General features: G+C 30.3%; 1 protein-coding gene across 1 annotated transcript in view; it reads left to right on the top strand.

Moving 5' to 3' along the window:
* Nucleotides 1-338: 338 nt before the first annotated feature.
* Nucleotides 339-14655, top strand: part of LOC107438316 (uncharacterized) — a 100571-nt gene continuing 86254 nt past the window's right edge. Inside the window, exon 1 of the mRNA XM_071184922.1 lies at nt 339-524. Within this exon, the coding sequence (XP_071041023.1) occupies nt 482-524 (43 nt within the window). The 5' untranslated portion in view covers nt 339-481. The remainder of the gene's footprint in view (nt 525-14655) is intronic.

Genomic DNA, 14655 nt, shown 5'->3' with positions numbered 1-14655 from the left:
CTTAAAATTGTATTTTCCCATTTCACAAAAAATGCTTGAAGTCGTTTGAGAACGATTCAATTTAAAAGGATACATAAGAACGAGGTTTTTTTCCCCTCCTCTTGATCCTGAGTATCAATCACTCGGATCGTAAAAAAAAGTACAAGCGTTCAACCTTGTACCGACGCTGATTCAATTTGAGCTCTTTAGCAATCTAGTTTTTATGTCCACACCGCACTAATGTAATAAAATGGAACAGCAAGGCTATCTACTAAGTAAACCCATTCAAAGTTGGCTCTCTAGCAATTGACAGACGATCTTCATTTACTAGGTGGCGCTACGCGAGAATTTCTAGTTGAATGGTTAATGTTACACCGAATTCTCGGCAGACGATACTTTAGGGAAGAACAATTCGTTCCGGAAAATCCCTATCCAGCTTTCGGGAGCGCAGAATAAACCTCGTGCTTAGGAGAATAATCTTTTTAGTCCTCGTCTCGCCTGGATGGGTGAAGCTATATTTTCGTTCGTCATCTTCGTATTTCTTAGTGAGTGAGTGACCAGTATTTCTTTGATGATGTATTATTTTTGTTATGTTTTTTTTCGTATTTTAATATATTTTGTTTATTATTTGCACTTTTTATCAATTTATGTATAGAACATATAAATTCTAATATATCTAAATATAGATTTCGTGAAATTTCGAATGTATACTTAATCAAGGAAAAAAAAAAAGAAGAGAAATGAAATTCTCTTTCTACCAGGTTTTTAATATTTCTGGCGAAGTAACATATAGGTGATCTGTCTGTAGTGGTGTCTGTAATGAAGGTAATTTTTACAAATTTATGTATAACGCTTATGCCAACAACATAATAGGTACCAACCAATACGGACATTTACTGAAAAGTCCTATTAAACGTATAGACGAAATTGGTTAACTATTATGATGCGTGCTGTGTGAACAAGGATTCACACATCGAAAGTTTGTTAAATGTGCGAAGAACTTGATGGTGTGTCTGTGTATACGGTCCTTGTGCGCCGTATATTTGCAAAAAAGCAGCTGTGTTTTAAACTGAAGGATAAATTAGAAATTGGAACCCTGCGTTATAGACTGCAATTGCATATTACCTCATTAAAAACTTCGTTCACTTCAAAAATATATGAATAAGAAATGGCAGTAAACATGCTTCAAGCGCACAAAAACAGGCACTCATTTTCAAGACCTGCCAGACGTGAATGAGAAGGAACAAAAGTGATTTGGAATATAAACGAAAGGTGGCCAATGAAAAAGGGAAAAATAAAGGGGAGAAACAAAACTAGAAAAATAACGCGTGGAAATGCATTTTACTTCGATTTGCCCCTCTTGGACATAGTGGTTTTTCTTGCTCTGTTTTTCATTTTTTCTCTCTCTCTGCAACTGTGGTTTTTCTAGTTTTGTTACTCACCTTTATTTTTCCATTCCTCGTTGGCAACTTAATGCTTTATATTTCAAATCATTCAAAGTTTCTTCTCATTCACGTCTGGCAAGACTTGAAAATGGGAGCCTATTTTTGAGCGCTCGAAACAAATTGACTGTTATTTCCTACTTATATATATTTGAAGCGAATGAAGTTTTTATTCAGGTAATATCTTACCGCTTCAGTTTCTTAGGAATATTTGTTTAATATAATATATGTATTTTAAAATTCTTAACATATATTTTTAGAAAACTGATACCTTCTGGAATTACGCTTTAAGTGACTAAGATCGAGAATTTATTATGAACTAAGTCGATTTTTTTTCATTTAGGGTTTATATTAACCTGAAATAGATATTTAACCCTTGGCAATAATACCCTTGACGCATGGTAAACACTAATTCAACAGTTTTTACAGAAAACTAGATATGTTAAACTAAAACGTTCATAAACTACTATTCTTTAAACTACAAAAAGCAAAAGTATGTTGCTTTATTTTGAATGTAATGTTCAAAGTCGCAGCCCTACCAGACTAAAATTTTCAATTGAAATTTGAGATTCTAGAAACGATTTTATTTTACTTTATAACCGTCGTTGAACAACCTACCCAATTTTGGGTTTACGACTACTAATGTTCAGCTCCGTATCTTTGCAATTTTGAACCCAATCCAGAAAACAAGGAAACTTCTGGATCAAGTATTGGGAGAAATTTTGCCTTCGTGGTGGACTTTATTGATGAAACTAACCCACATTTGCGTTACATGGAGAGGAAAACCATGAAAGCTTCCCATGGTTAACCTGACTGCAACGGGACTCTGACCCATGATCCATCTACCACTGCGGATATTTTATCTCAGCACTGTGGTCGATGCGACCCGGGTGCGGAATTCGTATCGACCAGCCATTGCTGAGATGCGAACCCGGTTAACCTGTTTGGAAGGCGAACGCTTTATCTCCTGAGCCACCTCGGCTCCCAAAAAGAATTATATTTTATTTTTTATTTTATAACTGTCTTTGAACAGCCAACCCGATTTTTTGGGTTCACGACTACTAATGTTCAATTCGTAGCCTAATAATTTTGAACCTAATACAGGAAAGAAGGAAACTCCTGGATCAAGTATTGGGAGAAATTTTGCTTTCGTGGAGGTTTTTTTTGTTGATGGAACTAACCCGTATTTGCGTTACACGAAGAGGAAAACCATGAAAATCTTAAACGGTTATGCTGACGGCAGAGTGACTCTAACCCATGCTAATCGAAGAAATATTACTAATTATTTTAAAAAAATTTGTTGTGAAGAAAGAAGTTTTTTTTTTATTATTTAATCAATAAATGTTTTAAAATTAAGTTTTTTTGACAGGCAGTTGAATTTACAGGTCTGGAGCTGCTTCTGTTTTTTGGCATATGCTTACGATGAAGACGAATGAAATTAACTGAATAACAGTTTTCGCCAAAGAAAAAAAAAAAAAAGAAAAAAAAATGGTAAAACATTTAGAATGGTTATCAGAGAAACAACTTACTTAAATAGTTTCGTAAAAAGTAACCAAAACATTGGATAAATTATAAACAATTTATTGAATATAAACATAATTAAAGATTTCGGAAAAATATTTTAAGTTCTAACTTAAAATGTGACATATCCGTGGTTCCCAAGGGTTCCTCGGAACGCCATTTGGGCAGCAATGATAAGAACGTGTTCGAAAAATATATGAAAAAAATGATGACTAAACTAAATCAGTAATCAATCAAAAAAGAATAAAAACAATATTTTTTTATTTATTCGAATTATTTATAAAAATGAAGATTTTTTTGTCTTAATTTATATGGTTTTCGCTACTAATAAATTTTTAAAATCAGAAATTAAATATTTATGAAATCAAAATCTACATTCATACTCTTTTAGCACACATTCTATTATGAATTAGTATTTTAGCGTTCGTGTAATTACTATCTCTTAAATGTTTCACTTTTTCTCAAACGCCTTTTTTTGTTTTCTATCGTATGGGATTTTTAAACGGATCTTAGATATTTTAAAGAGTTTCTTTACAATGCAATTCTATAATATACTTCTTACAAGTATTTTTTTTGTTGAATATTACCTCGAGTGAATATTAATTGTCACCACTTTTCTATGACGTAGGGAGTGGTAGATAGAAGGCGATAATCAATTTCAGTTAATGATGTGATACGTTATGGTCATATGTTTTTGTCTTAAATGTTATTTTCCAAAGAGTAGATAAGTGTATATGTATGTATAGAAATCTATACGTTCTTTATAAAGTTGTACAGTATGCCAAAAAAGGGACCACCATGAATATTTTTTGATCTACTGATCGGATCTTTACTTTCTAGGACTCAATCTTAATGGTTCGTGGGGGTAACCTCAAATATATTAATTAACACGTTGAATGCCACGCTAATTTTGCGTGGTTCTCCCGACTGGCCAAACGGTAAATAACTACAAACTAAAATCGCAAATGTTAGATAGATTTTTTAGATTTTAAAAGGTTTAGCATTACATATGTAAAAAGGTGGTGAATTCTATAAGCTTACGAATTGTTTAGAAATAGTGGTGGATAAAAATCTACTAAATTGAATTTATTAAACCAAGAATACAAATTAATAAACTACCACTTGAAAATATTTATTCACTGTACGGAGCAAGTTGGCATCTCTGTGTATATAAATAAAATTATTTGTGTGTGTTCTATATTGCATTAATTTCTTCAAACCATTTTAGTAATGATAATATTAAAAAGTTAAAACTTTTCTCGAATTATGTGTTTCTAATAATCTTGGCTTCGCCGGTCATCGGTGAACCCCGTGGAGTTACGAACAAACTCATTGCCGGTCACCGGTGACCCCCATGGCACTCAACGTGTTAATTAGTGCAGACCATATTTTAAAACATGAAATCCAACACAGAAACGTAATTTCTCTGTATAAACAGAAATTTTTTTTCGAGGGATATTTCAACCTGGGAAATATTGTCCCCATAGTTTGGTCAGGAGAACGATTCAAAGTTTGAACCTTTTAATGTTACTTTTTGCTTATTTCGCCACATCTCGAGACCTTTCTAAACGAGTTAAAAAAATTTCGCACAGTTATAACATTTGTTTGCCAAAGATAATTAAGTACAAGAAATAAATTTTACTAAATATTAATTATTTTTTAGTATTTTATTCAATAGTACGCGAAGAAATTTTGATTTGCAATATATGTATTTTTTACATCATTTTAAAGCTGTATAGTTGTAGAGTATGTGCTGTATAGTATGTTTTTAAAAGTTCAATAAAAGTTATAAAATGTTTTTAAAAATCAATTTGGCGACATTTTCCCACCTGGAAAAAGTATCAAAAACCCTACATTATTCACAGTTTTTGCACGATTTTATTATCCCAGATTAAACAGCATTGTAGTAAGTTTTTAAATATTGAATAATTAGACCACATACGCTTTTCATTTCCACAAAACTATGGCTTTTTTTCATATAAACGTTTTACTTCACTTTCAGAATAAGCATAGACAGCACTAGCTTTAGATACGTTAAACTCGTCCTCACAGTCATAAAAAACTGTTGCAAACTCACAGCACTTATGAAAAAAGCATCCTTTTATATGACGACGTAGCTTACGAAAAACAACCATAAAGTAGGAATTTTTTGTTTTTGCCACCACTACTTGTAAATGATTCAAAAGTTCATAGAAAACGCTACATTAGAATAACTTTCCCGTGATGAGTTTCAGTCCATAAAATATTTTTTGAAAACCCTACATCATACCTACCAACTCTTCCGGATTTTCCGGAAGTTTTTATTTTCATATTTAAAGTGGTAGTAATNCTACATTTAAATTACCGTTTTTTATTTAATTACAACTTGATTCTGATTTTGTACGAATGCATTTCTGAATCACCCGTCCCCAAGGGGTTAAATAAATAAATAAATACATGGTTGTCAATTTAAGTTTTCTCAAATAGAGCGTTTTTGTTTGCTTAAAATTGAAGTTTTAATTCCATTTTAGTACAACTGGGAAAAATGATAATGGAAGAGATTAAAAGTTGGCAGGTATGCTGTATTTATAGTAAATTTATTTTAGATATTCCCCTTAACACTAGGTTTACGAGACGTGTCATTTTGATGCATTTCGAATTTTATAAGGAAAATTACAAAAGCCGTTTGCATTTTTATTTTATCTCTTGTAATGGCTTTTATCTATTGATAGAGGTAAGTATACATTGAAGTCTATTTTCTTCAAAAGCGTTTAAAAAATTGAAATTCTCTTTGTGGTATATACCTATCTCTACGAATATGCGTCAATCTGACGCTATCGTAATTTAGACAAAATTTTGAGTAAACATGCAAACATCACATCAATAATAAATAAGTATGTACCGACACTACTTCGATCCGTTATCGTTATCTCAAATGAAACAAGCGATAAACAACTGTTGCCGATAAGCAATAATAGAAAGAACAAACCTAGAATGTCAATTGATGTCAGATTTTGAAGGTTTCAATTGCTTAGTTCGAATATTGAAAAAAAAAATACTAGAACATTTCATAAATATATCTCTCATATTTTTTTCTTATAGTATATTAATTACAATGCTTTTTAAGTGCAGAGATGCCAACTTCTCCGGACACGCCAATATTATTAAAAAAACGTTAAATATCTTCTAAGAGATTTTACAAATATAAAGTGGCGAATAATATAAGCCTGTGAATTATTTAGAAATAGTGGTGGATAAAAATCTATAGGATTGAATTTATTAAATCAAGAATCACAATTGATAAACTACCACTTTAAAATATATATTTGCTGTCGGAGCAAGTTAGCATCTCTGTTAGTACTATTATATGTATTCGCTCATGCGTCAAAATGACGCTTGTTCGTAGAGATAGGTAACTAAGAAACGTCCGTAAACCTAGTGTTAAATACATAAGTTATGGTAACACTTCTATACTAATTCTATGTAAACAATTTTTCATTTAAGTGCAAGTGTTTTAGATTATTTCGAGTGGCAAAACTGTTCTCACAATTCAAAAAATTAAGTTTGAAGCTTTTAGAAATGGTGTCATTTTTACTCATGTTGAATTCGGGTATACCAAAATGAGGAGGAGGAGTCGTTCTTTTCTTTTATTATATCTACTGTAATTAAAAAAGCATTTTAATTTAAATATTGAAATTGCATGTAATTAATGGCAAAATTGTTGGTAATAAAGCTAAAGAGCAGAATTAATTCCTCTCTTCATTTTAATGGCTCCGAAATTTGCAAGGGTAAAATGACATAATTTTTTAAAGTTTCAAGCATGATGGTACTAATTAGAAAAATAATTTTGCCATGTAAAATGCTCCAAAATATTTGTTATTAAAATAAAGATCGCTTGAATCAAAATAGTATAGAAGTGTTTCCACTATTTTATCCTACCACTGTATATTTTAATTAATAAGTAAAGAACGTGGCTCAAGAAATCTAAGCTCTTTATTTCTTTTTAGCTGAAGTCTAGTGAATTGTTGATGTTTTTAAATGTTATCGCATGATTCGCTCTCTTATTTCGTAAAACCTGATTTTTTTAAAAGGAGAGTAAATATTTTAGCGTTTCCATGGTTCGTAAAATGTTTTAGAGCTGCAGGAAGAAAAAATTAAACGAAATATAAGTAGTTTAAATTATTCATATGGATTAAAAATTACTTTAAACTTAGAGAAAAATGCACCAGCAGGCTTGACAACTCCAAGAATGATTTTATATATTAAACTCCTATTATAAAGTGGCTAATATTTTATGTAGGCTATAACCTTAATTTGAATAGCATAATGCAAGTTTAAAATACAGACATTAATATTATTAATGTATTACGATTAACCCTTTTGAAGGCCATGGTAAGTATACTTACCACCACGTTTTACCACTTTTAATTTAGGTTTCCATTTTTCAATAACTTCAGCTTTCTTGAAGTGAGTTTGAATAAAATTGGTAACCATTTGTCACTTTTAAAAAATGTATAAAAGTTATAAAATACATAATTCCTTTTGAATTTTGTAACATTTAAGGAATTTATTTTATAAATAAAGAAAAACAAAAGTCAGTAAGTTCCTAATAGGTCATGTTAACTATATTTACCACTAAAAAAATGGTGTTTTTATAAACTAAATAAGTTTTTTTTAAATATCAATTACTGTTCTTAAAACAGTTTCAATTCCAAAAATACTTTAATTTACCTTTACTAGAAATAAAGGACCTGTTAAAGGGTTAACACGATTGTCTTGTTTCTGCTAACTAAATTTTATGAATACTTAATTTAAATACTATTACTTACAATTAAGTTACCAGGTTTTAAGTTTTTGGGAAAAAAATAAACACGAAATTTCCCACGTATTACAGGGTTAGGTCTTGTGCTTGCGAAAGATACAATTAGTTTTATTCTACATAGTTTTGCTACCAATTGAAAAATTTTTTTGCACCATATGAAAAACTTAATTTTGAAATCCGTTCTGTTAAACCATCACCACCTACATCAAAAGCCTCCACACGATATTTTATAAGTAGTCCGAGCAGACTATTTGTGCGCATGAACCCAAATTCTATTTTAAAAGTAATTGAGAGAAATTATTCATATACATTTGATAATTCATTCTGTAGTGGTTGACAAGTGAATAAGACAAACCAATCATATTCAAAAATTTAACAAATTTTTAGACATATATTTGCTACCACTTTCATATTTTTACTAGATTTTGTATTAATTGGCTCTTTCGTAAATTGGTTTGCTTTCATAGTGGTCAGATCGGACTACCAATGGGAAACCGTGTGGAGGCTTTCAGTTGTAGGAGGCGTTGGTTAAACAATCCAATCCGAAGGGAGCGGGGTTAAATTCGACAGTGAAACTGAAACTATCTTTGTGATGTCCTTCTCTAACTTATGCCATTTAACCAGGTCTTATAAGCCATACTCTGGGATGAGCACACAAGCTTGTATATGCAGGAATGCTACAGGTCACTAAAAATGTAAAACAGTAGTAGACACTCAATTTATTCTTATTTAATTATTATCATTTTAATTATTCAATCATATCTACCACTATCACTTGCATTTCAAATTATTCATATTTAAAAAAGAAGAATTCCTTGCCAGCTAATAATCTTACGTTTATAAAAATTATATCTTAGTTCAAGTACGTAAGCGTCGCACCGCCGTTTTTATTTATATATTGAACTTCGGTGAAGGCACCGATAGGTACTCTATGTTTAAATCGGTATGTTTGCATTGAGCTTTCAAAAGTAAACGAAAAAATTTATGCTTTAAAAAGTTGCTGGTTTTAATCTCTTAACAAAAATTTTATTTTTGTTAGTCATCGCTTCTTTTCTATTACTATAGTCGCCCGAGGTAACCTTTCCAACAATGTCGATGTGATAGTAATTTATCCGATGCTGTAGTAAAATGTATATCAGAATAACAATTTTAGAAAAACAACTACTACGAAATCCCCATTAATTTCAAATTATTTTTTTTCAGTGGTAGTGAAATAAAGCAGAATTTTTTAAAAAAACATTGATGATTTACATGACATGATTTATATATATAACATACCCTCCAACTTATGAGGATTTTGAAAATAATTCTTTCTAGTGGTAGCGAACAAAAGCAGAAATTTTTAAAGCAAATGGATCTCTCATAAAACTTTTATAAGAACTTAAGAATCTAGCCATATGGCCTGCACTTTTATAAGTAATAGTGGACAAGTTACGCTAAAATTAATTTTTTTAAATATTAAGACATTAATTTTGCTACCGTCTGAAAAGAAGATTTCTGAAACTACGGAAATTCCGTAGCAGTTGGAGGGTATGTATATAAGCATCTGTTTTGATATTTATTTACTGGACTTCTAAATTTCATTTAAAATAATTTTAAACACCACTTTATAAAAATGAATTAAGTATAGATATTAATACACAGCTTTATACTTAGACAAGCCTATATACAGCAATGATCCGCCCAATACTTACCTATGCCTCACCTGCCTGGACAACGATACCTCAACATCTACTGAAGAAATTAAACCAATGCCAAAACAAGATCCTTAGAAAAATAACCTGTGCAAGATGGTTCATCCGGAATACCAATATACATGCAGACCTCAAAATACCAACTCTATCACAGCATATATACAAGCTAAACGCAGATTTTTTCGATAAAGCCATAGAATGTAAAACAGCAAATTTTAATGAAATCTTTAAATTTGAAAATTATATCAAAGATAAAAACTACAGACCAATAGCTGCACATTTCACCTCCGACGCCTCATATCATAACTATCAAAACAAATAATTTCATCAACCTTTCTGAAAATAACGTTTACTCATGCTGATACAATTCTGAACAACTCCAAAATCAAACAAACACAGTTTAGAGCAAGCTGCTCAATTTATTTTTGATTCCTTTTTAGTTATTCAAGCAAAGAGCTTGAAACATTCATAAAAGCAACTCCATTGCCTGCTTACCTCATTGCTCAACCAAAACTGTTCTAAAATTCCAGATAAATGGGATAGGGGCCGCTTCGCGGCCCAGGTGCCCAATAAGATCAAAACACTAGGACTAGGACTTAGACAAGCCTGGCAACTTTTTACGTTTATAAAAAAAGAAAATTCTAATGGCAGTTAAGTTTATGCTTAAATGTATTATTCTTTCTTTTATAAATTTGATTTAAAGTTTTTTTCACACTAGTACTTGTAAATGATTCGAAAGTTTATTTAGCACTTTGAATGCCAAGCTAAATTTACATGGCGATAATATTATAGGAAAATTATAAATTTACTCGAATCATGTGTTTTTAATAATCTTGGCTTCGCCGGTCACCGGTGACCATCGTGGTGCTACGAACAAACTCAGTGCCGGTCATCGGTGACCCCCATGGCATTCAACGTGTTAAAAGTAACTTTGTTCCAACCCAATTGTGGAGCGAGTTTTAAAATATTGGCAAAATTACCAAACATTCAGTAAGCTTTAGTTCTTAATTGTCTACCGCTCAATAAGATGTTTTTCAAAAAGCGTAGTAGTTGGCAGCTCTGCTTAGGCGCTAGTATTGTATAAAAGTATTCCTGCCTGTGATTTTAGTATGGTTGTCACATTACTTCCACATGGTAAAACTATTCTCAGAGAGAATAAAAGTTGCAGGTTTGCAATTAAGTACTTCTATTAACACGTTCATGCCGGGAAAAGTGAAAATACTGCTACGGGAAAAGAGAAAATACTGGTAGAAAAACTATTTCAATATTAGGTAATATTCGGGAGGAGTTAATCTATTCTCAACTATAACAATTCACTGCAAGGAAATTTATCACAGCAAAGAAGCAATTCAATATAAAAATTGCATCCGATAATAACAATTGGTAGTTATGGATTTTTATTATTCCCGGAAAAAAACTAAAAAATAAAATTTATTGTTACCAGTTTTTACTCCGGTGCGCTGCCAAGATGAGACAATCTAGCGTGACCCACCGGTGGGTCACCCCGGTGTGAACGTGTTAAGCTCAAAATAAAAATCTAGAACACGAAAATGGTAGAAGTCTGTTAAGTGAGCGACTCTGCTCAAAAGTTATCAAGTCATTGTTTCCATTATTGACGACTTTTCTGTTACAAATTAATACCACTCTCAGAAACAGATTGGACGTTGAAAATGATCAACGTAAGACTTTTCAAGTATCATTTGTACCTCAATGAACAAAAAGTAAATAATACGACATTGGGCTAACTGCAATATTTTTTTAATTGAAATGTGAATTGAATTTAAAGTGTTTTTGCTAAGACATGAGACAAGTTTGTGAATATAATTTTCTTTTAAATTTTTGGTATACATCAGTTATCTATGCTTTCATTGTTAAGTTTTAAAAATATAATAAGGAATTCTCTATATTTGAATAAATTTGAGTATACATTCAGGTTTCATTTCATCGAAATTTTCCACGCTTTTGTTGCTTAGCTTTAAAAGTAAGCTAAGAAATTACCTGATTCTGAAGAAATTCTAATATCTATTCAAGCATCATTTCATCAAAGATTTCTATGCTTTTGTTCTTTAATTTTTAAAATATCTAAAGAAATTATTTTAATATGAGTTTTGTTTTATATTCAGATTTCATTTCAGTAATATTTTCAATGCATTAGTTGTTTAGTTTTTAAAAAATGTTAAAAATTATCTAAATCTTAATTTAGTTGATCAGATATATGAATTTAGTTAGAATCAAAATTTCTATGCTTTTAATGTACAGTTTTTAAACTTATTAAGAAATTATTTAAATCTGAAATGAGTATATATTCAGATTCCGTTTTATCAAATTTTTCAATACTTTTGTTATTTAGTTTTTAAAAAATGCAATGAAGTTTTAAATATGAATCCAGTATATATATATTTAGGTTATAAATTTCTATGCGTTGGTTAATAAATTTCTATGCTTTTACTGTATGGTTTTTTAAACTTATTAAGAAATTATCGAAATCTGAAATGAGTATATATTCAGGTTCCGTTTCATCAAATTTTTCAATACTTTTGTTATTTAGTTTTTAAAACGTGCAACGAAACTCTAAATATGAATCCGATGTACATATATTTAGGTTTAAACGAAATTTTCTATATTTTTGTTATTTACTCTATTGTTATTTATATTGTCTGAATCAGAAGAAATTTTAGTATGCAGATGACATTTCTTTGTTAGTTAATAAAAACGATAAGAAACTCTCTAAATCTGAATAAATTTTAGTATATATTCAATTTGTGTTCCATAAAAATTTTAAATGCTTCCTTTGTTTAATTTTAAAAACACGTTAAGAAATTATCGAAATCTGAATAAATTTTAGTATGTATTCAAGTTTCGAGTTTTGGAAAGAAGGGAATTTAAAAAGATAATATTACAAAGAAGGTTAAGAACCACTGCTTAAAGATGATTAAAACTTGATAATAAATTTTTATTTATGGTTCGACTTAAACAATAAGTTAAAAAACATACTTTTATGGTTAAATCATAAAAACTTAGAGCGGCATTACTAAAAGAGCAAATCGGCCGGATCGAAATTTTAAGAGCAATCTGCTGGATTAAGAATTCAGATTTTATTTCTTGAACAAAATTCTAGAAAAACGAAGAAAAAAAAGATATTTTCCTTTCTTAGGAATGAGAAAGACAACGAAGTTATGCAAAGAACATAAAACTCTAGTTTTAGAAGAAATTTATAAGAAGTTTTTTTTCGAAGAAAAAGATATGGTTCCATAAAGCAGGTGGGTCCTTTCAAAAGAAAACAAGAAGTTTTTTTTCCTTCGATTTAAATGAGATAAAAATGTGATATTTTGTGGTATTCTGGAAAATTTCTAAATGTGTGCAACATACCTTCGAATTCCGAATATCTGGAAAAAGTGCGTGAATATTTGGAGAGGTGTATTGTTTTATATATGACGTTTTTTTTAGAGTTTTCACCTTTGAAGGTCGATAGTGTTTGAAGAGACATTTTAACACGTTGAATTCCATGGGGGTCACCGGTGATCGACTACAAGGGTTTTTCATTTTCACAAAACTGTGGCTTTTCTCCATATTGACGTTTTGCGCCATTTTCAAAATGAGCGTAGACACCTTTGTTTTCTACATTGGCTAAACTTGACACAACAGTCATAAGTAACAGCTGAAAACTCACAGCAGTCATAAAAATAGCATATTATTCGCAAAAAAGTATTATTTCATATAACGACGGAGCCTTCAAAAAACAGTCTTAAGTGATATTTTCAAAGGAGAATATGTAGTTTTATAAACATATACATGACCTGCCAACTTGTCTTTAGTTAATGACAAAATTTTAAAAACCTTTGCATACTTAATTATTGTGCTCTTTAAATAATGTGATGAACTATAACTTCCATATTGGCAAATCCGCTACACGTTCTTCATAAACTTACTAGAAATATGAAATACTTCAATGCAAAATTGATCGATATATAAAGCTAAAAATAAAAGAACGAAGATTTATCATAAAATGGAGTCCTCGAGCGCAATATCAACAATTAAATAGTTCGATAGGCGATGTTCAACTTCAAATAGTCGTTTGAGGCCAATCATTAATTAAAAATGAAAAGTCATAAGACAGGGGCAGGCAAGTTCCGATTGGATGTTTTGTACCATTGCAATGCTACATGGAAATATTATTATTGGGACCTAAAAGTCCTGTTGGTACATAAAAGTTGACATAAAGGTACAAAGTGGTAGCGACAAAACAGTTGAGGTAAGCTATATTCGAAATTTGGTTATCTTAATCCTGCCAGTACTTAAAATATTTATTCTTCGAATGTTAAAAGTTATATATTTGCTTAAATAATTTTTAAATTACATCGGTTATAAACTTCGTAAATAAAGTTTTTTAAACCAAAATTTAAATAGCGAAGCAAAACACTACCACTTCAAATACTCAAGAAAAGTCTTCCGTTGAAGCAGGAGAGGTTGCGATGTATGTTGGTGGATTTAAACTCCCGATTTAGAAAACTATCTGATATGATTAAAACATTTTAAACACCCTTTTGTGAAATTGATTCTCTATTTGGAAATTTAAAATCTAGTCAAAATAAATTTGCTTCGAGCAAATTTGAACGGTATTAACACTTTCCGGAGAACGAATTCTGAGCTAATTAGTTAAACTCAACTGTTTATCAATTTAGAATTTAAATAATTTCCATTAATTCAAACCTCTTTCGTTCAATGTGGGAAGAATGCTATCGATATCATTAGAACAGATACTGAATAGAAGGTATAGCTATGAATTTCGAATACTTGATATATTCTTCGAGCATTAGGTTTTGCTTTCATCAGTTCTATTTAGGTGCGAAATAACTTTGTTAAAATAATAAGAGGGAGCATATTAGAAAAATTTCCATTGTAAATAATGAGCAAGGTTTTGTTTGAATATTCAAAAATATGTTTTAAAAGCAGATAAAGATGTTATTTATTGTTAGTTCATTGTTCATATAATACTCCACGATTTTATAAGATGTATTATTTTAGTTTATTCAATCATAACTTGAAACTTAGCAGTGGGCATAAAACAATGGTGCAAAGTTGTTTTGTTAGTTTTTAACTGTTTTAAATTTTTAATAAAATAGATAGTTTTTTTTTTAATATTTTCGCTGCGAAATAAATTATAATGGACATCTTTAAACACTACCAAGTGTGCTTAAAATGACTAAAGATTTAAAAA

The sequence above is a fragment of the Parasteatoda tepidariorum genome, chromosome 9, assembly GCF_043381705.1.
Source record: "Parasteatoda tepidariorum isolate YZ-2023 chromosome 9, CAS_Ptep_4.0, whole genome shotgun sequence".
Classification (NCBI taxonomy): Eukaryota; Metazoa; Arthropoda; class Arachnida; order Araneae; family Theridiidae; genus Parasteatoda; species Parasteatoda tepidariorum.
This window is presented reverse-complemented; position numbering and strand designations above follow the sequence as displayed.